This window comes from Porites lutea, chromosome 1 (assembly GCF_958299795.1).
Source record: "Porites lutea chromosome 1, jaPorLute2.1, whole genome shotgun sequence".
Lineage (NCBI taxonomy): Eukaryota > Metazoa > Cnidaria > Anthozoa > Scleractinia > Poritidae > Porites > Porites lutea.
In genome coordinates this window covers 41036078-41062706 of record NC_133201.1, presented here as the reverse complement: position 1 = coordinate 41062706, position 26629 = coordinate 41036078, and the positions used below count along the sequence as shown (strand labels likewise).

Below are 26629 nucleotides of genomic sequence, written 5' to 3'. Positions count from 1 at the left end.
TTTCGTTGTTATGAAAGCAACAACTACTTCATACTCAGGTTCAAACGAAGGGAATTAGAGCGATTTGACTGGTTTATCGAACGGATACAAACGCGCGTGGCTACTAACGCGCTACCGTTCATAACAGAATATCTCCCCTAAGTACCTAATCTAAAAAACATCATCATGAACAAATGGCATCTCATAGAAGACCAACCGTTGCTCAGAGAAATCTTTAAAGATCCATCTATAATATCTTATAAAAAAGGAAAGTCATTCCAAGATATACTTGTAAGAGCCAAACTATGAAGCTAAGGTCAAAGATACAACAGCTCAGCCAAAGGGAGTCGTGTATGGCCTGTCAACACTATGAACAATATTTGGTTAAGCAAACGCTCGGGTGAAAAAACTTCATGCCCGAGAAATTTCTAGAAATCAAGGGATACTCCGCTTTGACGTCATACTGCAACACGATTGGTTTTCTTGATTGGTTTTCTTTGGCCGGAAAACGAAGAGGCCATGCTTTGATCTTTTCATCCACTGGCTGATAAAACAACAAATAACGAACACTTACGTAACACTTACCGAAACCATTTTTCAAGGTCATACGAAAATCGCTCTAATAACATCTACGGGCGTTTAGGAGACGTGATCAGTTAACTTGCTTTTAGCTAGATGGAGGCATAGTGGCAAGAAAAAAATTCAATTAAGGCGTTTTTCGGGAAAGTTTTTGGGGGTGAATGGGTTGAACAAATTTCATATTGATGGCAAGAGCAAAGAAGGTGCAAAACTATTTTAAGTCAATGTTTTGGACTAACAAAATCAGCCTTCCTCAGGGCCAGAGCTCAGGAAGGCTAGTATATTGGGCTAAATGAATCAGCCATTTGCCGTAGTGCCAGCCCTACATTCAGTTTATTTCATTATACACATTAAGTGTCGTTTGGCTATAGCATCTCCTTTATTAGAGATCCTGCAAGAGGAACCAGTCTGTTTTATTTACGCTTTACGTGGACCTCTGCATTCAAAGAGTTTTTTCTTTTTGTTATTAAAGGTGGCGTATGCGGGATGGCATAATTGAATGCTTCCTTACTTGTGTCCTTTTTGTAAGCGGTTGAGAAACCATGATCTTCGTTTTATTTTGAAAGAAATACACTTTTGAAATTAAAACAATCAATAATAAAATGAGAGAAAAAGACGGCAAAGCTAACCCAATAGGTCCCAACCCAATAGAGTGTTGCGTGACGATGAAAGTCCCAGGCTCCTGCCGGTTTGACGGTAAACACGTCCGTTGCCATGACAGCTGTGCAAAATGCAAGAAAATCGGAAAGGCTCAAAGTCAGGCGCTGAAATGAACATCGACTTTACACGTGAAAAGACTTCCAACTATATTTCTTGTGAAAAACCTTAGTAATGGTTGAAGATACTTCATCACCTACCACAAATGTCGCCGAAGAAGATCCGTTCAATGAAGATAAGGTAAGATAAGAATTTGGCGCCATAATCTGAGTAAAATTTCCACGAGCCGACATGTTGGTTTTGCTAGCACCAAAGATCGGAGCAAAACAAAAACAGCCTTTTGTATCATTTGTGTTTTTGATGGAAATATGCCTTGCTTATTATCAGGCGAAAGAAAAGCATGTTGACAAAGGTTGCAAGCAAACAAATGCTTGATTTTTCGGGAATCTGAGAACCAGAGTTGCCAAGATATTTTGCTGTCCTTCACAATGTCATCAGAACTGTAAGCTTTAATCTGAAGCTTGCTTCCTTGCTTCTTGTGGGTTTAATCCGCTGTGGCTTCATTCTCAAAAATCAAATGTAAGGAATAAAAATATTTGTTTGGGGTCCTAAAGCTTCAGCTTGAGTACTAAATATAAAAAAGATGCCAGTTTTCGTTGAAATATAGTTTAAAATTGAAGATTCTCCGATGATCTGATCCTAGCTCTGAACAGAACGCGATTATTAAAACTTCTCTGATAATTAACTTTAAAGCTTAATACTTTTACTAATCTGTGAAACTGGTTGACTTTTTTAGGCGGAAAGGCGTTTTCTTAACTCCAAGCCAACATGCTTTATTGTCATTGGGAAGCCCGTAAGTAAATAAATTATTTTATTTTCATGCATCATACGTTATAAATCTTTGAACATGTACAGTTCCTCGATTGTTTAATCAAATTAAGCCAATAAGCTTTCAAAGTTATTTATTTTTTTGTTGAAGATTTTTAACCTAGTGTCACAAATTCCTTTCTTCCACCAAAAATTCAGGGATCAGGGAAAACAACACTTGCAAAGAAGTTAGCCAGGGTATGGAAGTGTGAGCTCATAAATGGTGAGTATTTCAAGGAGTTTACATTAATATCTTAATTCTCCTTACCATATCAAGAACATGGCAAAGCCAACCTTGCATCTTTAGGTACAGTTAAAATTTGTCATAAGCTTTTATCTCAACAAATTTGATTCATCAGTGAAAATCAGCAAAAATTTTGACATTGTAAATCCACTGTTAACTACTATCAAGTTACATGGCCATTACATGTAACTATTATAGTACTGCTCTTACTTTACTCTGGACACTATGGGGCAGGAATTCGAATGTCAAATTACTTGTTTATAAGCGTATGGCTGTATTTAGAATGCCTAAGACATCTCAAGCATAAAAGATTCAGATGTCTTAGCTTTCTAGAACGTAGAGTATGGGAATGCAGCACACAAATTTTAAAAACTTCAGAGGAATCAAACAACAGGCGCTGATAGTTCAAATAGTGGATAGTGCTATTCACTGGATAAATCACTATCTAGTGGATTAAGTATCAGGGAAATCAATACATTATCCAGTGGATAGACATTATTTATCCGGAACAACTGGTGTCAGATGTCTTGGCCAGCTCAGATTTCCGTTTTTTTAAGCCCCAGAAGGGACAGTCACCACATTTCTCCTAAAAGGTTCAATACTTAATCAAGAGAAAATGCAATGAGAATTAATAAAATGATCAGAAAATAGAAGTTGCTTAGATCTTGAACAGGATTCTCCCAACTTATACCATCTGAAAAATGGATAAGAATAGTTTAGAGAAATTGTACAATAATGTACATGTGTGGAAACTGAGAAGTGAAGGGTTAAGCTATCAAGTATAAAGATATACTATCCCTCACAGTTATTGTCCTCCACTATCAATTCCATCTAATGCAGAAAAAGATATTTTTCAAATTAAAGAAAGTTTGCTGAAGAACAAAACAGTAAACTTAGCCCCTAAAATGCTGCAAAATATGCATGGCCTTTTAATCAACAGTTTAATTTCTGCCCTGATTAAGCAGGCATTCAAACTGGTCCTTAGCTTTTTAAGCAATAGAAAACGTTTTCTGTGTTTGCATAGTCTGATATAAACACGAGAGGAGTTAGGAGAATTCGAGACAGTTATGCAAACCCAAGACGAAGTTGAGGGTTTGCATAACTGTCGAGAATTCTCTCAACGCCTCGAGTGTTTATATCAGGCTATGCAAACACAGGAAAAAAGTTTTCTATTGCTTTTATAAAATAACTTTCCCGAGAAAAAAACGCAAAACTCTTTGTATGGCACTGATTAAAAGAGAAATTCTTACCAGTCGCAAAATCTTGTCCATGAAGTCTTGCACGTGCAATCAGTTTTTGTTTTCCAAAAAGATGCTTTCCAAAATACGGATTCTTCTCACTTAAAATGTGAGCTAAAGTGAAGAAAAATTGACACACCTTCTTTGTAACGATTTTCCAAGTTTCAGCCGACGAAGGAATGGGAAAATAAAGTAAACTTGTCGAGTTTTGAACATGAAAACTTTTTCAAATTCGTGTTTGTGTGACTAGTGCGCGAAAAGCCAAACAACTTGACGCCACAACCATGTTTACATACTCTCATGCAAATACTCCTCTAGGCCAATCAGAGCACGCTTACTATCTTAGTTATTTTATAAACACACATGTAGATGATGTCAGCATAAATGTACATTATACCAAGTACAGTCCAACCTGTTTAAAGTGACATATCTCTCATTGTTGGTCCAACCTGAGAAGGACAAGATTGTGAAAGGTTTGAGCCAAAGATGAAGATGACTACTGCACAGATTGTCGAAATGTCAGTCACTGCACTGTCAACAACAACAGTCCTATTCAGGACTACGTTCACCTCAACGATCATACTCAACCTACTTATGAAAGATGATATTTTCACAAATAATTTCACTGTGAACAACAGAATCTCAATCAAGTGTCTAATGTTAGTTCATTGTTTGTTTTATTAAGTACCCACTTGTCCCTCAGCTAGATTACCATGAAGTCGACATCCATGTTCATGCATGAACTGAATCTTTTTTTGACACAGGCTCAGAAATAATAAATCAAGGAATTGAACTACAGACAGAGCTTGGTGGAAATGCACAGGAAATTTTGCTCAGAGGTGAAGCAATTCCTGAAGAAGTGTGTGCCAAAGTTTTGCTAGATAAAATCAGTTCCCCAGAAGTGGCTCATCATGGTGAGTAAAACTTTCTGGTTTGCCACATTTAAAAATTCACATTTTCACTACTTAATACCTGTATAGTGGAAGCTCTTGTTAGCAGACACCATTGGGACACAAAAAAAGGTGTCCATAACATGAGCTGGCTGCTAATGGGAATGTAAAAATATAGTGTTTTTATGGGAGTTGAGAAAAACAGAGTTTTGTGTAGGTGTCCTTGAGTGTAGCTGTCCACTTATGAGGGTTTCCATTAACTTAGGAGAGCTTTCATTGGAACAGTAACCAAAATAAAAATTAAAAACCCTTCACTTTCACTTTGTAAAAATTAATGCAGAAGAAATGAATAATTTCATGCAAATAAGGGTTTGTGCTACATTGTACCGTCACCAGGTGGCCCTTTGTCACACCTAACTTTTGTTCCTCGGCAACCAGAAAATCTAATTTCTTTCATTGAAATCATATGCTGGACACCCTGGAAAAGACAGGCTCAGAGCAATGGGATTCTTTCAATTTTTTGTTCATAGATTACAGCAAAAGGTTTCATTTTAACCATCACTCTTGCATGTAGCTATCAATACTTTGCATGTGATATACGTACAATATCTTATTCTAGGGTATGTACTGGATGGGTTTCCGTCTTTATGTGAGGACTGGCTGTCAATGGCTGATCAACTTGACCTTGTGAAGAATCTTCCTCTCACACCAGATTTTATCATCAATCTTAAGGTGGGTACCAGCAATTTAGATTGCCATGTAGTTGTAGTACTTTTTGATCCACAGACAGGGAGTTCGAGTCATAAGGAACAACCCCCAGCTATTAAACAGAGTGGTAACCTGCAAACAAACTCTTGCATGTTTGAAGATGGGGCAAGTGGCATTTGAACCTGGGGAGACAGAGGGTGTGTTCGATTGTAGGCTCGATTACTAGCCACTGTTCGGGAAAATGAGCCCGCACTCATGATCGTCCCCCGGAGAGAGGGGAGGATCAAAGACCTGACCCGGGAGACGGCGGAAATCAAGCCTAGTTTGATTGAAGCTATTCCAGAATTAGAATACACCGAAATTTTGTTACAACTCTTTTACCACTACTGTTTTGGACCACTGGAATTCTACATGCATCATTAATGTCTTTTTTTCCGACCAGATGTGCAGATGTGATGAATTACCTTCATAATGTAGCACACAAAACGGTGATATCTAGAGTTTTTTCCATTTTATTCTTATTCCAGAGTACCATGAAACAAACTGACCTGAGTTAAATTGAATCCACTCCTCAACACTAATTATCCAGTGGATACTTTCAAAAAGTACCAAAAATTGAAGGTGTCATTCTTGCATTGAGCCCTCAATTATATCAATATTTGTTACATGTATGTGTTTACACCATGTTGCTTTTCATAATTATCTTGCCCTGACTCAAATACATTATGTTGCTTTCAAATACTAAATGGACTTTACATACCATATCTCTAACCAGATTCCTGACAAGGATTTGGAGAAGCGGCGCTGTGAACAACGAGTAGATCCGCTAACTGATATCCTGTACACAAAGAGTAAATATGCACCTGACATGGCAACAAACGAAGAGAAAGACAAAGATGAAGAAGATGAAGAGGAGGAAGAAGAAGAGGAAGCTGAAGAGGAAATGATTGAGGAAGAAGAGGAGGTACTTTAGCAAAGTATTTAATGTAATGAAGCTGGCTATATATGAATTTCATATACTGGTTTTTTGCACAGCAGAATGAGGAAATACATTGTAAATACAACGAAGACCATCGCAGTTAAGACGCAGTTAAACCGATTCTAAGAACCCATGATTTTTGTCAACTGGTCGAATGGTTCTTAAAGTAAAGTGGAGGGTGGCTTTTACAGGTGTATATAAAACTGCTGCTTACAGTACAGCTCACTCAATTTTTGATCTTGAGAATTGAGTCTCAAGTCTGGAGAATTGATTCTCGGGTTTTAAGAATAGAGACTCAAGTCTCAAGAAATATAATGAGCTTGTCACTTGACTGATCTCTCGAGGAACAAATTCATCAAACTGACTGCTCTCTGTTTAAAGGATTGTGAAGTACATGCTGTGGACTGTGACAAAGGGCTTTTGCAATCCTTGCTTACTTCCGTGATCAAACAAAATTTGCACTTTCGAAACGTATCTGCGCACAAAGGACGAATCTAATGGCTCGCAAAATTCCCCACTTGTTCTGTGGTTTTGAAACGAAAACGTAAAGTTTTCGTTGTTTGCCCCTGGCGAAGAATTACATGTACCACCGATGAAAAGTAAATAAACAAGCAAAAGTGCCTTGTAAAGTATAATGCTGCTGCATTGCAGTTCCATGTTTCTCGTCTGAAAATGACCACGAACAAAATAGTCTTGAATAATCCTTCAGAAATGATGACTTTTGCTTTTAGGAATACTACATCGTTGTTTTATGATTTATAAAGTTGTGAATTGCATGTTGAAGCAAGAGGTTTTGAATTACACATGACTCCATACAAATCTTTCTAAATTTGACTCAGTTCATAACATTTGGAACTGAGTCAGATTTAGAAGGATTTGTGTGGAGTCTTCAGAGCAAAATGGTACTAGTATCTCCTAGACAATTTGCCTCACAATGATAAATTTTGGCAAGTAGGCCTTTCAGATGAAAAATATCCCAACAAATCCCATAATTTCAAAATTTTAATTTTTATAACGTCACTTTAGAACTCTATCTCCTATGCGGTTGGGCTGAGCTTACGTACTGTTACATGTTTTATATGCACCAAAAATAGAACATTGCTTATGTTTCTCAAGAGAGAATTCTTATAAAAATACAACAACTCGATTATTGAACTCAAGATGAAAAACCTTTTGTTAGTCCTTTTTTATCACCTAGAAAACTTACACATGACATGTACATTTCAAGCGCTGACACTTGGTGCAAATTTACACTGTATGTGCAAATGTCTATTGTTGTTTTTCTCGAAAAGTAAATTGTTTTCCTGAAACCCTTTCAAGTGATAAATATTCAAAAATGCAAGTCTCTAGAAACTCAAACAAATTGAGTTTTGAAATGTGAGAATCGAGTCTCAAGTGGGGACTGTTAACTTACTTTTTCAGAGTGGTACTGTATATCAATTAGCTAGTCTTCAAAACGTCAAATCTGTTAAATGACTTTTTTCCAAAGGAGGAGGAAGAACGTGAGGAGATAACACCGGAACTTGTTGCAAGGCTTGTCACCAGACCAGAAGACCTTCCTCAGAATGTTGCTGCAAGCGTTAAGAAGTTTCGCGATATGATGCTGAGAACCTTAGAGGTACTTCCAGGTTGTATTGTATGTATATACATGACATGTCATGTACAATGAACGTCATGGATATTCTTTCTCTTTAACATATGGAGATGGAACTGTTACACAAGGAAGCCAAGGTTCTGATGGGTGCACAGGGAAATCATCTACAGTACAGTTAGATTTGTCACTTCTGAGATCTCTTCAACCTATCACCACAGTAGCTTATTATTTTTGGAAAACCACTAAATTTTATAGTTCACATGTTTTTTTGTATTTGTTACTGCATGAACAAAATTTATCTTTATTTTTAGCTTAAATTGTTCATCTTCTATAACTGTAGGACTACATGGCTGATCACGATCAACAACGGCTAATAGAGCTAGATGCGAATGAGAGTCCAAAAGTAGTCTTTAAAGTGAGTTATCTTCTATTTCATTCTTTTTGCCCTTAGTGTATTTGCAGTTTTTATTATGGAAGGTAGCAATGCGTTTTAAATAATGATTATTTTGATTTGTGTTTCATGTCTCTGTTAGTTACAAAAAATTTTAAAAACTGCTAACTACTTCTTCCCTAACCCAATCTTATTTGTCACGTAGGTCAAAATACTGGGTTAGGGGAGGGGTAGGTGCTGATCCAACATGTGTACTAGCCACAAGTTAGTCTAAGTTACCATATTAACTTAGGGAAACCACAGTCCAAATTACTTTATTCCATTGATTGTCAAAGTTTGAAACATAATTTCCTTTTATCATAGTCCTTGATGATGAAACTAAACACTTTCAAGTTGAACCACGCCCTTGTCCCTTTGCGCCTCCAAGGAGGAGAGGAGGGTGAGGAGATATCTGATGACACTGAGACTGATGACCTTCTTCGAACACTAGCAGCCACAGAAATGGTGGCACCCAAGTTCCGCTGGCGACGTAGCAAATGGGGCCGTGCATGCCCAGTGGCACTGAAGGAGGGAAATATTGTACAAGGAAATGCACAGTTTTCTGTCAGGTAGATGAACACAACAAGATATAAATAAATGTCAAAAAACTGTACTAGAAAATTAACTCTGGGTTCTAATCTTACAGCTAGAGCAGTTAGTTTTGGAGCTTTGGGGAGGGTTTGAGGGTGGTTATATGTTGTAATGAAAAATGGATGACATGTTGTTGAAATACTCCATGACTTTCCAAATTCACCAAAAGGTTAACAAAAACAAACAACAACAAAGTTCAATGGCTTGATAATTATGAAGTCAATTTTTAATGGAGAGAAAAGTAGATGGAAGGAAGATGTACAGCTGGTTTGCTGAAATTAAATCTGGTTTGTCATTTTACAGAATCAAGTATTTGGATTCAAGAATTGGAATCTAGATATCAAGTAATATTATGCTACATACTGGTATTTTCAACATTATTGATATTAAATCTGTCTAATTTCCAGTTTCTTGGACAAGCTTTATGTGATGTCAACAAATGAGGCCCTGGCACACTTCATGCGAAATCCTCGCCCCTATCTAGCCCCTCATTTGCCCCGCCCACCCTGTAAAGTGTGTGTTTTGGGTCCACCACACTCTGGGAAGACCATAGTGGCTCATGCACTGGCAGTGAGATACAATGCAAAGGTAATTAGTTTGAATTTCTATCATCAGTAGTTACATGTACAGTGCATTAGAAAGAAAAATTAATTTAAATTTATGAATTCATCAAAAGTTAAAGGATTATTATGTGCATATCACAATTGATTTTATGAACCTGCAGAATATTGATGAGTTGTACAAGTCATTTAGATGAAGCACAGTTTGTTAACAAAAAGAAAAATTGGGGTTAATTAACTGCATAATCAAGGCAAGAATAATTATTAATCTTCACAAAACTTGCACCTGTAGGAATAAACTGGATTTTTTTATATTTAAATTTATTCACAACACTGTTATAAAGTGACAAACTTGAACAGGTTGCACAAGTTTTGACTTGCGGTTTCCCCACTTTTGCAGATCTTAGATATTGATGAGTTAATCAAGCCTCGGAGAGAAGCAGCCAAGAAGAAAATGTTGGACGAGATACGAGATGAGACAGTTGAATCAGCCATCTCTAAAATAACTGCAGCAAAGCAAAGTCAGCAGTTTGAAGCTTCGGAGGAAGAAGAGAGTGAGTTATTTTTCAACTGTTTTGTTACTGGCCTCCTGTGCAGCTGTTTTTGTCTAGCCACTTAATTAACACTCTTCCTCAAGAAGTTTGAGGAGGAGTGTTGCTTGATGATCAAGACAAAAATGGCTGCGTGCGCGGACTACTGTTTTTCCTTCACACATCCTTTTCACTGATTTTATCAAGAAAATAGATTTTTATTAGGCTGTATTCTAATGCAAGACAAAGATTAATGTAGTCAATTGAATAGGCCATTTGTAGTTTCTAAGGTTGAGGTTAGGCTGGACAGTTTCATACAAATCACTGTATTTTGACACCCCATTGTCTCGAGTTTGTGCCTTTGTTTACAGTGATGTGAGGATGGTCAATACTGATGAATTGGACAACACGCCTTTAAACTTTAAGGCTGTTTTTTTTGTGGTAGATATTATCGATAGCTCGTTGCTCCACCTAAGGTTGTGTGCACTCTTTCATAGAACCTGAGCCGCCTCCAACACAAGTTGATGAAGATAATTCGGAGGAGAAAGATGGTGATAAGGACGAAGAAGCTGAAGGTGAGAAACAAACAGAAGAAGGTGACGAGGAAAGTGTTGATGAAAAACCACAGAAAATTGTCCCAGAAGAGCTTCCTATTGATGCTAATCATCCTGAAGTGCTTCAGATCGTGAATGAAGTCTTGGCTGAAGCTGAGAAGAGAGAGCCTGAACTCTCCCCAGATGAGTACACAGATGTGATCGAAGAGGCAATTCAAAAGATTTATGCTGAGCTACAAGAAATGAACCCAGACGGGCCACAGTAAGTGCAAAACAGGGGTGGCCAGCTTTTTGACTTGTTGTAGGCCTGGCTGACTTTTACTTCCACATATCCAGATGTCTAGAGGTTGTTTTTAAACAACCTGAACAACAAAACCTTTATTTCCTTCACATATATGTATACGATATTGCTGTGTCACAAAGAAACATGAATGCCCATTCAAGGCGGGTCAGCCACATAGATAAAATATGAAAAACGATTTAAAAACAACTAAAACAAATTTGCAAAGAGTGTTAGATGAGGGATTTGGAAAAAATCAATTTATCTTATATTATCTCCATCTTTCTTTTAAAAAAGAAAAATATTTACAAGAGGCGTGAGAAAATCTAGTAATTTATCTGGAGGTGTGCCATTGGGACCCTCAGCTTCTTTCACAACTGCTCGACTGTGGCCCGAGCAGGTTCACTGTAATTCGCTGCCTTATTCAAAAGTAGGTAAAGTAACGTACAGTGCCCCTTCCCCCCAGGGCACGCCCTAGGGCACTGATTCGATTAAAACAACTACCGTATTACAAATTAAAGTCTTGCCATATGCCCCTCCCATCACAAAATCTGAAGAAAAATTGAGTTTGGTCGCAGTCTACTTGATTGTCTATACCAGAACGATATCTATCCGTCAATGAAATCATCCATTTCTTTGGCATAAGTGGTTTTTATGATTTGCTTTCTTGCCAGTGCTGGCGGGTATGTGTTGGATAACTTTCCCAGAACACGCGAGCAGTTTACGTCTATGATTGAAAGGAATATTATCCCTGATGAAGTGATTTGTCTGAGAGATGACAGTGAGAATGGTGAATTTTTACTGAAAAGATGGTATCAGACGAACAAAGAAGGTAAGAACAGTGTAGAGTTTTGAAGTCTTTGTTACCTTGTTGTCGACATAGTAGCCTTAAATGCTTGATTTCTTGCTTCTTGGTAGCCCACGTAGCAGGCGCTTGGAAGTAGTGGACGCAAGAGGGAGACACGCGTGTCTCTCGCGCGAGCCCGTTTTTTCCTGCGCACATTACTTCCAAGCGCCTGCTACGCAGGTTAGCTTCCTTGGTGTTGCGCAAACTATTGTTGGTTCCAAAACTCCAAAAAAAGGGAAAGTTTTTAAGCACTCATGGGCTGTTAAGACACCTAAATATCCTGAATAGTTGATAGATGATTGATGTCAGATATCCAAATCACCGTTAAGGCAGTACGCTTTATTTTCCGGAGTGTTTTTTTCTACGCTGTATTGTTGGTTTTATACGTAAGAAGCAGATGAATTAACTTGTCAACGTGTCGTTTAAGATGCTGGACTACAAAACAGTTCATAGTTGCGCAGGTCTAGAACGCGTATGCAGTCGAACAAAAGATCTGGACTGAGGGTGAAAAGCTGAGAGTGAGACTAGGGAGAGATGCGGAAACACGGACTGTGCACTTTGCATAAGTTAAATTCGTTCGGGTTTTTCTCTCCCCTCAGATTCATGCCCTTTGTACCTACGAGACCCAAACGCCGAAAAAAACCGATTTTGAGAAAAACCCGACTGTGTTTCAGTCTAACGAAATGTCTGATATTTCCCCCTCAGAGCTTCACAAGAAGTGGGAGACCAGACGTGCAGAGGAGAGGGCTCGCCTGGAAGCAGCACGAGCAGAAAGGGAGAGGAGAGAAAAAGAAGAAGCTGAAAGAAGGGCTGCAGAGGAAGCTGAGAGAAAGGCAGAGGAAGAAAGACTCCGACAGGAACAGGCAGAAGCGGCTGGTGAGGGAGAAGGGGAGGGAGCTGGAGATAAGGAAGAGGGTAAGGAGGCTGAAGAAGAGAAGGAGGGTCAGGAGCAGGCTAAAGAAGAGGAAGAAGAAGAGGAGGCAGCTACTGGGCCTAAGGCTTCTGACTCTACCGAGCTTCAGCCGTCAGCTGAAGACTTGTCACTTGAAGCAGCACCGGAAGAAGAGGAGTTCCCCCTGGATTCAGACATGCCTCCTAATTTACCCGAGACTGAGGAGTTTAAGAATGTCAGAACAAACTATGATCGAGACTTTCCTCAGCTGCTTTCTGTGCTGAAAGGCACCAGTAACCTTGATCTTATCTCGGTGTCAGTTGAACAGGAAGTAGATGCTCTGAACAAGGAGATTATAAGAAGAGTTGAAGGTATGCACAGAGGTTTGCTGGTTTTTTACTTTACCTTACTTGCATTATGTTGTTATATGTAAAGTTAGGTGAGGCTAATGGAAGACTATCGGTTAGCGAGCAAAAAACTGTGGAAAGCAAACAAGTGCTCAGAGCCTTCGTCGTGAATTCGCTGTTTAAGGCGTTAGTCAATGACGAAGCATGCTTTGCACGTTTAGACTTAAATACTTGATGAACAGCACAGGCAATAAGCTTTAATGGTAGATTTTCTTAACAAGCAAGTTCGTGGAGGTCGCATATCTATACTTGGGATGCATTCTCTCTGAAGGAAAGGAAAGCTAAATGGCTTTTAGGTCGTCACCTTTCACTTATGAAACTATCTTTCTCTTGCTTCAGCGCCGTTTAACTACCGTGGCTGGGAATACACAGGAATGGACCAAGACGAAGAAGAAGAAGATTTCGCCGAAGAAGAGGAAGAAGAAGAGGAGGAAGAGGAAGACATTTACAACAAGGACAAGAAAAAAATCTTTGGCGAGACAAATCACTACTGCCCTGTTATGCTTAAGGAAAGAAATGTTTTGTGGCCTGGTATTGCTGAATGCGCCTCTAAGTACCGTGAAAGAACGTACTTTTTCTCCTCGCCCGAAACTAGGGCTACGTTTTTAGACGATCCAGAGAGTTTCCTACCCAAAGACAAACCTCTCGAGGTGAGAAACAGTAGTTAATAGAGAGATCAACGCCTTAAATCCCAATAGTGACCATTATCAATTTTGTCCTAACAATATCCATATGTTGCCAAGAGAAATGCTTATGAGAATTAATAAAATGATCACCAAAGAGAAAATGCTTTGATCTGTTATCAAACTCTCTCAACTAATTCTTTTAAGAAATGTATGAAGATCAGTATGGAGAGTTTATATGTGGGTATTGGGGCTTAAAGGGTTAAGATTCATGTTTACCGCAAACGGCAAACGTCAGACTCAAGTTGAGAATTTAGAGAATAGAAAATAAGCAGATTAAAACAGTCTCGAACGATTCCTATGGTTAAAGCTGGTATAAAACTACTTGTTTTTGTGTAGAAGCAGTAAAGAGTAAACAGAAAATAGAGGGAAAACTTGGTCACGTGATACAAATTAACGTCAGCCTTTTGGCGTAAACGTGAATCTTAATCTCTAATATTTAATATCCTGTTTTACTGGTAAAAAAAGTAAAGTTTTCTTATCTTTCCAAAAAAGTTGGCGGACCACAAATCCAAACCACAACAATAAGTAAATTAAAAGAATAAAACTGAACAAGATTTATTGTTGGGAGTATATTCACACCAGTTTGTGAACGTTTAGTAGCTCGAACCCATGGGACCGATCATGCTAAAAAAACAGAAACTGAAAGAGCATAAAAGAAATAGTGGGTCCGGCAAGTTTCAAGTTTTTCATCCTTAACACTGTGATTTTATGTTGGTTTGAATGACAGAGAAATGGTAAATGTAGCTATTGAGAATTCCGCTAGACCGGTTCTTCCTTCCGTTCAGTCCAGTATTTCCCCAGCATACATTTCAACACCCCTAAAATACGTCTTTTGCGTTGATCACCTCATAAGTGGCTGAACTTGCTGACTCGTATGGCAACAATAAAACTTTTTAAATAATCAGTTGCAGTCTTGTCTGGTTGTCCTTTTGGTCAACCGTTGTGGAATTATTTGACTTTAACTTAATCTTTTTTTACCTTTAGCCTCCTCCAGTCCGTCTTCTTGTCATTGGTCCTAAAGGAGCTGGAAAAACTCTTCACGGCCGCCAACTGGCCAAGCAGATGGGCGTGTTTCACATTTCGTTCAAAGATCGGCTGCAGGAACTAATCATTGCTAAGACCAAGAAGAGGATTGGGCCCGAGTATGATGATGACGACGAAGAGGAAACAGGGGAACAGGCCATCACGGCACCTGATGGAATGGAAGGAACTGGTAAGCAGTCAATGATCTTTAGTTTACCGTGATGATTCGATTTCATTACCTTGTGTTAAATATAATTATTATAACTGTTTTTCTTATAATATATGTTGTTCCGTAATTGTAAAGGGCCAGTTTTTTTAAAACGAATTTCAACTTACACTACAGTTTACGGCAGCCAGTGGATCTGTTTATATTTGCGGGGTTATTCTATTTCATCGAATAAGCCCCCATGTGCTTAAAAATTGGCTTAAGAGTAGGCGTAACCGTGTCATCAACCGACACAAAATGCTCATTGATAAAAGCAATCCTCCGAAAGCGCGGAAACTGGTATTTTCTTTACTTGCTAATGTATTGTTTACTTGGACTCTTCATGTAGAAGCAGAAGGTGCTCCGAAAGCCGAGGAAGGCGAGGGAGCAGCGGAAGGCGAGGAGGGATCTGGAGCCGAAGGAGAAGCGGAACCGGAACTTACAGATGAAGAAGAGAGTATCCGCGCCAATTTAGCTGACGGTGAAGCACTTCCCAACGAAACTTTGGACAATATTCTTCCTGCATTTTGGAACGAAGAGCCATTTAGGTAAGGCAAAATTCTAAGACAAATGTCTTGTGCTCTTTGGCTGCTGGAAACTTTAGGCTAAATCTTAGACACGTCATATCACCTAATACAATACAGTTTTTAAACCTGCTGTACTGAGTATTGCACAGCGTTCACATTCCGACGTCCCAGAGATCGTTTCCCTTACTTTGTATAAAGCGCACCTCTATTGAGCGGCCACAGTCACCGTTTCCAACGTCACAAAGAGTTATTTTAAGAGTTGCTACACAAGTACACTAAGGTCATTTTTGTATGGCTTGTAATAGTTGGTAATTTCTCAACTTCCTAAGTTTTTTTATGCATCTCTCTGCCTGTCACCGTTTTCTTCTTCTGATGTACTTTTGGCCTGGTCAAACCTGTATTCAGCGGTCCGCTGACAATTCCCAAAGTTTGACCGCTTATTTTGAAATATCTTTTCTTACAAGGTCTACTGGATTCATCCTGGAGGGCTTCCCTCGTACTGAAGCCGAGGCTCGTTACCTGTCCACTTCCGGTCTGTTTCCTGATCTTGCTGTCATCCTGGTGGTTGAAGATACAGAAATCGCGGATCGGCTTTTGCCTCCGATGCTCGAAAAGTGGCGCAAAAAACGAGATAAGAGAGAGGCCGAAAAAGAAAGGCAACGAGCATTAGCTAAAAAACAAAAGGTGAGAGAAAAACTTTAGAATTTTCCTAACCTTGCCGCGCCGAAAAAAAAAATACAGCTTTTTTGTGTAGGAAAAATGTCTTTTTGCACGATTGAATGTATGTTAAGAGTGTTCAACAAATACCGATTGAAAACCCCGAGACAGTCGATAGGGTAGTACAAAGAAATTTTTCCTTTCATAAACTCTTACGAGTATGCGTTAGCTCTGTTTACATCTATGGTTTAACTAGAAATGTCTGTAAACGGCTTTGTATTTGCAACGAGTTCTGACCGGTCTTGTCTGCCAATTTTCGGTTGGAATCGAGCAGTTTGATAACCTCGGCTTAGTTTTACGATACTTAGGTAAACCCGTTTTTATTTAATAACTAAAACGCGCACTTACATTTTCTTTACCTTGTTTTCCGCCAACAGGATGAAGACCGAGCGCGTAGACGCGAAGAAAAGTTGGCAGAGATTGAAGCAAAAAAAGCCGAGAAAATGGTAAGACCAAACGAATTCAAGTACGTCATAATCGTAAGGACTTGTTTTCGGATTCGAATGTGCGCGCTTCGTTGACTTCTTACAACTTCATTTCACGTACTTAGTAGTGCGTCATAATAGTAACGACGATTATTTTTGCATTAGGATATGCGCGCTTTTTTAACCTCCTGCATGTACTTGGAGGCTCGAAAACTATAGTTTGTGTACATTGTTGACATTGAATAGATACATTTTGCTCGTTTTGAACTAGCATTTAAACCACAAGGAACCCGAACGCTGTGAAGGCTAAATCATATTTAGATGTTATTTTGATACCTGTTCCTGTGTCTTAAGTCGTCTTTGAAGGGATTTAAATCAGATCGAAGACGGTTTACCCTGCCGATTTCAAATATTAAATCTTGTTTGGCGCGTAGTGAATTGGACACGACAGTTTAATTGAAACCCAAATGAAGACTGTTTCCAAAACTTGAGTCGTAACTGTCCCTTGGCCGACAAGACTAAACATTTGAAACCGTCTTCGATCTGATTCAAATCCCGTTCCAAACTCAGGAACACAGGTATTAAAATAACAACTGAATATGATATAGCTTTTACAGCCTTCGGGTTCCCCGTGTGGTTTAACTAGAAGATTACTGATTGTGTCGATAGAGGCAAACAACAAGCAGAATAAGTAGCGGGAAAATCGTCGACGTTTGCCACAGACGCAGCGCTTTAACTCTGTATTGCGTTACTTTGACGTCAGGCTCGCAGAGCACAGAGAGACAGCGACGACAGTGAAGAAGAGGAGGAAGACGACGAAGAAGAAGACATTGAAGCATTGCTGGACGCCGAGGAAGAAGATGAGGAAGAAGTTGAGGAGGAAGAGGAAGAAAGCGAAGAGGACGCCATTGAGAGACTTAAGACTGAAATTGGAGATCGATATGATGAAGAGACGGGCAAACTGGCCATTGTACAGGTAAGTCTTAAAATCAAAATTCAAATTCTCATTTGTTGTTGCTATACATCTTCTATAGAAGTACATATGTACCGGTGGGAAGTTATTCAAGTATCAGGTAGATTCATCTCCTGTGATGATGTCTTCAATTCTCATAACCACTTTGTTTTATAAAGCACTGATCTTACAAGGAGAAATTTCCTGCTGAACATTCTAAGGGCTTAAAGGGTTAAACTGTATCTGGACAAGAGCTGTCAAAAGCTGACGGGAAAAGCCAGTGTAGCTTTTCCGTTAACTGTTCATTTATGTATGAGATGTGATTGGTACGAGTGTGTTATTTATGAAGGGAAGACACTGCTAAAGCTTCTGAACGCATTCAGGCCGTTACGATTGGCCTAGAAAGAAAGAAAGAGAGGCATTCTATTTTAGTTGTTCCATCAGCTATTTATATTCTGTGAGAGATGTCAGCGTGCATTTAGAATCATCCCCATGCAAGAGTATTGAGATTCGTTTGTATTGACAGAAAAATGGGTAAACTAAACAATCTGTTGAAGAAAATGAGCTTTCCACGGGGACAAAGACGAATCAGCGGAACTTGAGATCCCCTCTCCCCAAATTTAAGTTGTTTTGGTTTATAAAGTAACCCTGGGTAGGCTGGGTGGGGCCCGTTCCTCTATCTAGTTTGATTAAGGGGAGGGGGTAGGAAAAAAGAAACGTCTGTGAAATTGTTCAGGCAAAAGCATTGCTGAAGGTATTTTGCATTCAGTTTGCCATTTTGTCGGGTACGTTTGTCCTAGATTGTAGGATGACATGTTTTCTTAGTTAATTCGACTAAACCACGATTGCGTTGAAGTTTTATACAAACGAAGACCTTGAATGAAGATTTTCTTTCATCTTACAGGAAACACTTGAAGAACTTTCCATTCCTCGAGTGGATATAAATGGAGGACGCAAGCCGCGAATTGTGGAGTACTGTATTAAGAAGGTGCTGAAACCGGTTGTAGATTTCAGGGAAAGCCTGTTTGACCGCTGCTTTGCTATTGATGGTTACCTTGCCAACAGGATGATTATTATGGGATACAAGTTTCCAAGTCGCTTTGGAAGGTGGTGTCCTGTCAAGGTATTACGCCCATTACTTGGTTTAAAACAGGTTTCAAAAAAGCTAGCTCTTTCAGCTTTCCAGTGAGAACTTTGAGTCTTCTTTCCTGTATTTCCATTAGTAACTGAAGGTTCCTGTTTCAAAAAACGCAACCCAATATATGACGACTCTATGGACTTGCCCAGAGAGGCAAGTTCAGAAAACAATAAAATGGCCTAAGAGGGCTGACCATATTACAGTAAACCTTGTACTGTACGTAGTGGCTCATAAATTAGGACAAGAACAAATAACTGGAAAAAAAAAAAAACGGAGCATGTAAGAATCCCAGCTGACCGAAGGCAAACCAGTTGCACTTGTTACAAGCAAGGCCGAGGAGTTAAACTCGGGACTATGGAGAACAAATCCAATTAGCTGTTCAGGACTCGAAGTCTGAGCCTCCAGATTTGCAGATCCATTGCTGTAACTGCTCGACCACGCTTTCTCTCCCTGCCTCTCTTAGTTCTGGTGAGTTGAACCCATTTACGTTTCAAACCGGAACAGAAGGTCCAATATAAAAATTTTCAACTAACGGCAGGACACCCACACATAACCAAGTGTTCCTTAACAACACTAATCTGTTCCACTTTCTTTTTAGCTTCTCGACGGAGAAGTTCTGCCTCCTCAGCAAGGTCCCGGAGCTTATACTTTTCCAGTAGTGTATCGACAGCACGTTTACTTCTGCTCGGGACGGGATGAACGGGACTCATTCATGCAGTGCCCGTCCCGCTTCTTGAAACAGCCCTCGCCAAAGCCTGTAGTGCCTATAAAGATGGCGATAATTGGACCTCCCAAGTCTGGAAAAACCGGACGTAAGTATTAAAAAAATACTTGAACTATTTTTTTTTTTATCTCGGCTTTTTTGGCGAATCATGTGCCTGTTGCTGTATTGGTGTGGGAATCAACCCTTGGTGAAACCCGTGGATTATTGTTTAGAAAATCCTCTTCCCCCCTCCCACATCTTAGCCTGCCGTTCAGCCAGCCCACGCACTCGTCTAGACCCTCGTGTAGACGCAGGCAACCCACATCTTTGATCTCAGAGCTTTCGCGCCCCTGTATCTCAACCACAAACGAAAAACACACCAACCAACCAGCCAAATAACTATCTGCTAAGCAGGCGAGAACTGAATTGCTCGGAAAACATAAAAAACTACCGATAGAAGGTGCAGGTTGTATATTTCAACGCCTTGATAAATTTCCAACATCAAGAAGTTAACACTAGTATCTACTAATACAAAGAATGTGTCAGAGAAAATATATCGGGCAGTGAGTTCGGGGCGGACCCGAAGAGCCGATCTCTGTCAACGTAAAGTGAGCGAGTGACAAATTTGGGTATCGAAACCATCACAAAAAGCCTTTGGGTATCCACGGGTTAAAAACGGAACGCTTTTGTGTCCGGTAAATCCAAGTGTCTTGCTACAAAAAGTGTCTTCTGTTCATACCTTTTTCATACTAAGGGGAATTTAGTAAGGCTACAGGGAATTTAATTACCTTTTAAGGAGCTAAGTCTCGAAATTCATAAAAATTCATAAAAATTCAAATAGTGAGTACTGCCACCAAATTGAGTGACACTTAGTAATAACTGCCCAAAACGTATCACCGCAAATGCAAAAGAAGGCAACGATGGACAAACGAGAAGAAGATTGAAACGGATTGCAATTGTGGTTTTTGAATATTTCTAACAGTTTTTTAAAGTTTTGTTTTGTTGTTTGTAACGTTCGCTCGGGAGGTATATTTGTTTTACACAAAACTGTGATTTTGTCATTCATAAGTGATTTCTCGATTTTCATAGCGAATACGGACGGGCAATTGATATTATAACCAAAAATGAACTCGCTAGCTGTGACACAGCTCCTACAAGTCTTGTTTCGGGTCAATTTTCTCCACGTTATCAATATAATTTTTCCTGATAAACTTTCTGTTTTTCTTGCAGTGGCAAATCGTTTCGTGGCGGAGTATGGGGCTGTAAGACTATCCATCGGTGAGGCGATAAGAAAAGTCCTTAATTTCCAGTCTTATACGGAATTAGCTCGACAAATCAACCTACATTTGAAAGCTGGTACAACTGTCCCCGATGAATTGGCTGTTCAAGCCTTGGAAGTGGCGTTACTGGACATGCAGTGTCAGACACGAGGGTAAGGGCGTGTAGCACTTGCTGTGATTGGCTGGCTAAGTTTTGTATTATATACAACGTCCAGCGATTCGTTATCCATATTTGAAGTCTTATATCCGCTTTAATGACTGGTTATTAGCTAAAAGCTGGTACGTGCGTGTTTGATGTAGACAGACTTACCAATCACACCCGCAGTTAAATTTAGTTCAATAAGGTGTTTTTGTACACCACTTTTCCTTCTTAACCCTCCCCCCACTCCCTTCATGCAATGTTGTACCGTTGTTCGAGTAACCTGTAGAAAAACACCCCAACCTTGAATGGAGAAGAGGGGGGAGGGGTGTGGATTGTTATTCCCCGAAGTTACCCCATATGAGGACAATGTCTAAACAAATTTGTCGCTGATTGTAGGTCTCGAGTGACAAGTCCGGATGCAACGCAGCCTAATATCGTTGGGCTACTTCAATTTTGACATCCTGTGGCCAAAAAAAAAAAAACAGGGAAATTTTAAGAATTTGTGTGTATACTTCACAATTCAACAGGGTAATGTATTTTCTATTATCCTAACATTCGTTTTATTTCGTTATTAGCTATATACTTGATGGCTACCCTGTAACCAGACGGCAGGTGGAGCTGATGACGGAGCGAAAGATCATTCCTGTCAGAGTCCTGGAACTTCAAGTAGAAGACGATGAAGTGCTAAGGCGGGGAACTGCTGACCGACACGCTCCTACGAGGTAAAAAAACATAGTCCAAAAAACACATGTGTCCGCGTCTTGGACGATCAAGGTAGCTTACACAACGACGACGGCAACGGAAGCGAAAGCGTCACCCATAAAGTGAATTCGGGCTGTTTACAACTTCATCGCTCTTTTCCCAACTCTTTTTAATTTGCCAAGTGTTTGCATGACTTGAATTCTGATGGACTGCATCTACGTTCACAAAAATAGGAAAATCGTCGTCTTGTGTTCATCCTAGTCGAGCAGCGACGGCGAAGAAATGTACAAAAAAGCGTGGTGCACGTGCAAAGCTGTTGTTTTGCCAATTCAAAGCTATGCCGTCAACGTCATCATTGCTTAAGGTTCTTAATATCTTGAACAGGTTAGGGATATGTAATCTTCTTAAAATCGTGTGACGTGTCAATGAAATTCAATTACTTTTGAATTCCAGAGTACTTCCCTTGCACGACAGTCAGCAGATACTGGGTATCAGGCTTAACGCCTGGCAGCGGGAGATTTCGTACGTGAGGGAATGGTACCAAAAGGAACACAAAAACTGGGTTTCTTTGGATGGTCAGCGGTCTAAGTGGTGGGTGTGGAACCAAGCCCTGGATGAAGCCAGGAAAAGTGTCCGTCAGATTCAAACCTACTTACAAAGATTATCTGAAGGTATTTCCAATCACACAAATACTTTTTACTGTCAAACTCAGCAAACCGAGAACAGCTGAAAAATTTCAGGAATGTTGATTGTGTACTGGCCAATCACAATAAAGTTCAGGACACGTTAGCAAATCTCAAAAGCACAATCTAATTACCGTTGCTGTTTGCGGTTTAGTTATCTCGCGCCTTATTGGCTTATTTCTCGCAACACAATAACATTCCATAAATATTTCTGGTGTTCACGGTTTTGTGAGTTTCACAGTAATATTAGAAGCCATAACAGCTAGTCTGCAGAAAGACCAGCCCCGGGTTGTTTAAACGTTAGACTGAGTGCTATCCACTAGGTAAACCACTATGCAGTGGATAAGTATTAAGGAAACTAACTGTGCTATCTAGTGGATACAGATTTTTCCATTGGATAACGTTATCCACCGCTTGAACAACTGAGGCAAGACACTTTGTTTTTGTTTCTTGCCTTTTCTAAAGAAACAAATAACTCGTCTATGTACTTTGCACCCAAAACTGTGGTTGTGAGAGCTGGCGAGAAACGTAAAAACCAACCAACAAACAAAAAAACACCTTTCCAATAAGTTTAGAGAATACCATTCTGTTTGGCTTAACTCGTTTCTTTGATTGTTTGGTTTCCCCTTCCTGCACGTACTGCCACCAATAGGGTTTATCCCTCTTCTGTGAGAGTAACTCCCCCCACTCACCTTTAACGCTTCACTGGGTTTGCCCACTTCATTGTCAAAGTTAACGTCCTTATAAGACTACCAAATCACTGTTAAAAACTCCACCTAACTCTCCCCTCCCTTACGCCGTCGCTGTTCTCTTTTCCAGGCAAAGCGGCATCAGTGGCTGACATGTGTATCACACCTTCTGAGTGCCTGGTCAGGCTGGGTGATTTTGGTCAATACTGTCCTGTCAGCCTGGCCGACCGCGGAGAACTGGTCGAATGTTCCGTCAACCCTTCCCTGGAGTTTGCTGCTGAGTTCCGCGGGCGCTATTACAAAATGGCGTCAAGAGTTGAGTTGGAACTCTTTCTGGCGGACCCCGCTCGTTATGTACCGCCTTTGGCTCCTAGAAAACTCCCCGATTTGGAGCTCCTTCCTAAGCGAAGGACCGCAGCTGAGGTGAAGACCATGTTCCCGAAACAAATTGAGCTGAAGGGATACTGTCCAGTCACTTACTTGGATGGCAAGCTAAGGTGAATAACTTATTTTAGTTCCAACAGTGAGAAGATACAAGAGAGCAGCATCCAAAGTATAACAAGGCAAAATTCAACCCAATCCTTGAAAATCACAACGCGTATCTTTGTAGACATGTAATGAAGAACTTAGAACACGACGAAAGTACCTGGCATATTTCAACCAAATCTCTTGACGTTCATCAACCGATAGACTGCAAAACAGTCCGTATTTTTGCGTATTCAAGTACGCGCGGGCAGTTAAACAAAGGGTCTGGAACGAGGCTGAAAACAGAGAGCGAGACTGGGGAGAGACGCTTTTTTTTCTCTTGTGAGGCTCCCGCGCCTCGCGCGCGTAAGACTCTTACGCCACGCTTTACCGATTTCTTTACTGATTTTGAGAAAAAAACCGACTGTTTTGCAGTCTAATCAACCGAGTGAATAGCGGATTAGTGACGGTCATATGACCAGAAACGATCATGTGAGCGAATGATGCTACATACTGACCTTTGTGTGACGTTACTTATCGTTTTCCTTTTTGTTCTTTTCTTGTTTGGAATATCATTAACAGATACGAGAACATCGTCCCGGGTGAGCCAGACCTAGTCGTCGAGTACAGAGAAAAACTCTTCTGCTTCGAGTCCGAGGAGAAACTGCAGAAATTTATGAGGTAACTTAAAATTATTCGCTCAAAGCACCCACAAGTCAAGTGATACATACGTATGTTTGGTGAATGAGCAAACGTGATCAGCACAGGCTGTAAGGCGATAACGATTTTCCCGCCACTTTTCACGTTTGCCTTTCTCGACGGAAGTGCAGTTTGAAATCTATTCGTATATTTTGGATCTTCTACTGAAATCAAGACATGAGGCCAAGAGCTTTAACGAGATTGAAATTGCCTGGCAATAGATATCCCCAAACTATAACTTCCATTTTGTTGTTCCTAGTGTAACTTGATTAAACACAATGCTTAATGCGTTAACCTCTCTATTGTTTACACATCCTTTGCAGATTACCGGAGAAGTATTATAGTCTAACACTCCCACACAAATTACCCCCCAGAAAAGAACCTATGCTTGTCAGTGGACTGCCTATGTTAGGTTACATGGAGCAGAGTGTCGCTATAGCACTGACCAAAGCGTTAACTGCAGTGGGATGTTTTAAACCCAAATATCCGTTTGTTGACGCCAAGAAGTCAGCTCTTCTCTACATAGCCTATCATCTTAAGGGTAAGTGATATACTGCTGAAAACACGTTGTTTTTTAAGAATTCGTCTAATCATATTGCTTTAGAAACCAGTAATTTGCTTAAGAGCGAATAAGTGTGCATGACGAAATCGGCAAACAACCCTTGACTGGATTCTTGTGTATGCTGTTCCTGGCACAATCCTTTATTTAGGCATCCTTTCACATTAGTAGGCGTCTGTGATGGCCATGTTTACGGGACTCATTCCACCCCCTTATTGCGGGAGACCAGAGGAGCCTGCAAACCTAATCTCCAGGTTGCTATTACTCGTGCACAGCACGTATGTAGCCAGGATTCGTTTTTATATTTATTTCATCGAAGAATGAACGTAATGTATAGAACGCAATCTGACCATGCGCGTTGAGACCTTCTGTCACCTGTATCTGATCACGAACGTTTTGATCTTCCATCACGTTAAACTTACGCAAAACACAGCGTTGAGCCTAGAGCATTTGAACCTTCGACCGATCTCGCACGAAGTCCCTAAAGTTTGGTTATTACTAGCTTTAGTAATAAATTAAAAGGGCGTGTAAAATAGGGCGTCTGCTGTCTGCAATTAGGGAATTTACGCAACAGGACGGGAGAGGAAAAAAGACGGCAAACCGTAGGTGAAAACCGTAACAACTGCGTTTCACCCTCCTTTTAACAGATTGTTTTTACAACTACACCAATAACATTCATGTTAAGTGAAGATGACGACAAAACATGCAAGTAATAGCTCGGTCACGTTTGTCACACACAAGCGTTTTTCCGTCCACTTCTTTCTGTCGTCCTGTTGCGTGAACTCACCATTGAATTAAAGTTCCCAACAAATAAAAGCTTACAGCAGTGGGTTTCTTTTACATTTCAGCCTACAACCCAAAGAGCAGTGAGTACGTCCGGAAGAAGTACAAACAAAAACTAATGAGATTTGAAGAGGAATGCGAGCTGATTGGTTACCTTGGTAAACAGATGACCAGTCGTTATCGAGAGCCTGAGGATCTCCCTATTGATTTTGAGCATAAGTTGTCAACATTTCTGGCACTCAAAGACATAGAGCCCACAACCACGTGGTGTGCGTGACACTTCATTATCAGAGCGTGACCGTTTTGCGTGACCTAGATTACAGATTATTTATTTTTAATAAAGGCAGAAAACACTATGCATACTTTTTAATTTTATGACGGCAGTAACATGTCGGCAATCAACGATGTTGTATAATAGATATGTAAATAATCTGCAAGACAATAATAATTGTAAATAAATTTGTTTGACCTCAAATGCAATATTTTCCGTTTTGTTTAGTTTTTGGAGCATATCTTCTTTTTAGCTTACTGCCTTTAAGCCCGTCACTTCTATTTCGAATACTATAGGAGTAATTTTACAAAGTTATCTGGGAAACAACTCGAAATTCTCGACGAGTTCTTTCGGATAGGTTATAGACATGAGCAAATAAAAGGCGGTGGTGCCTTTTTTAATGATGTACGTTGTTGGTTTGTTTGTCTTTTGGCACACCTAAGTTTTAAACCGACGATCTCTTTCCAACAGAATTCTTACCCTCACCCATTTACTCTACGCCGTGGCTGTTCATAGTTAAGTATATGACAGTGTCCCTGCCATCATGGCCAATTTTTTAATTTTGTTTGTCTCTCTGGTACAGTACAGTACAGTTTAATCCTCCAATCAGTAATCTTGTTCATGAAGTTGCACTGACGACTGACTACACGGTCAACCAATGCAGCGAAACAACCCTGATCTTGCCTACACTTCTTTGCCTGTTCAATAGAGACGTTTAATATTTTAGCGATAATTAACCAAGGGTCCCGTTGGTGTGGACGCTTCGACTTCGGGACGGAAGACTTGATGCCTGTATTTGTCAGATGACATGCGAAAAAGCCAGATTCTGGCGTTTTTTTTTCTGTTTTGTCAAGAAACAATACGCATGATACAGTTGTTGTCCACCAAGTGTAAATACAGAGTAGGCACTATTTTCTTTTGTCCTAGTGAAATTGTATTCACCGTTTAAGAATTACGATCCCAAAATCCATACTCTGTTCTGCAGCACATCCTTGGAGTTAGGCCAAATACGGGAAGTGATCCCGCCCCCTGGCGCCCTTTAAACATTGATAGTTTGCTTTCGCAGACTAATTAACAATTATTCCTCGAGCCCGAATGGGCTCTGAGTCAATAGCCCATGAGGCCGAAGGCCGAATGGGCTATTGACTCGGAGG

General features: G+C 40.0%; 1 protein-coding gene and 1 pseudogene across 1 annotated transcript; both read left to right on the top strand.

Moving 5' to 3' along the window:
- Positions 1-26629, top strand: part of LOC140950838 (uncharacterized) — a 55581-nt pseudogene that overhangs the window by 3371 nt on the left and 25581 nt on the right.
- On the top strand, positions 1320-25684 carry LOC140950920 (adenylate kinase 9-like). The gene is made up of 29 exons (XM_073400139.1): positions 1320-1455; positions 2012-2068; positions 2242-2305; positions 4329-4478; positions 5074-5186; positions 5938-6126; positions 7631-7759; positions 8076-8150; positions 8490-8734; positions 9164-9344; positions 9717-9870; positions 10344-10662; positions 11355-11512; positions 12233-12790; positions 13166-13476; positions 14497-14725; positions 15090-15288; positions 15732-15951; positions 16362-16430; positions 17173-17385; positions 18266-18484; positions 19098-19311; positions 20433-20634; positions 21200-21346; positions 21780-21997; positions 22829-23195; positions 23746-23844; positions 24186-24403; positions 25270-25684. Exons 1-29 carry the CDS (start codon positions 1390-1392, stop codon positions 25479-25481), a joined length of 5595 nt encoding a protein of 1864 aa, XP_073256240.1. The 5' UTR covers positions 1320-1389; the 3' UTR covers positions 25482-25684.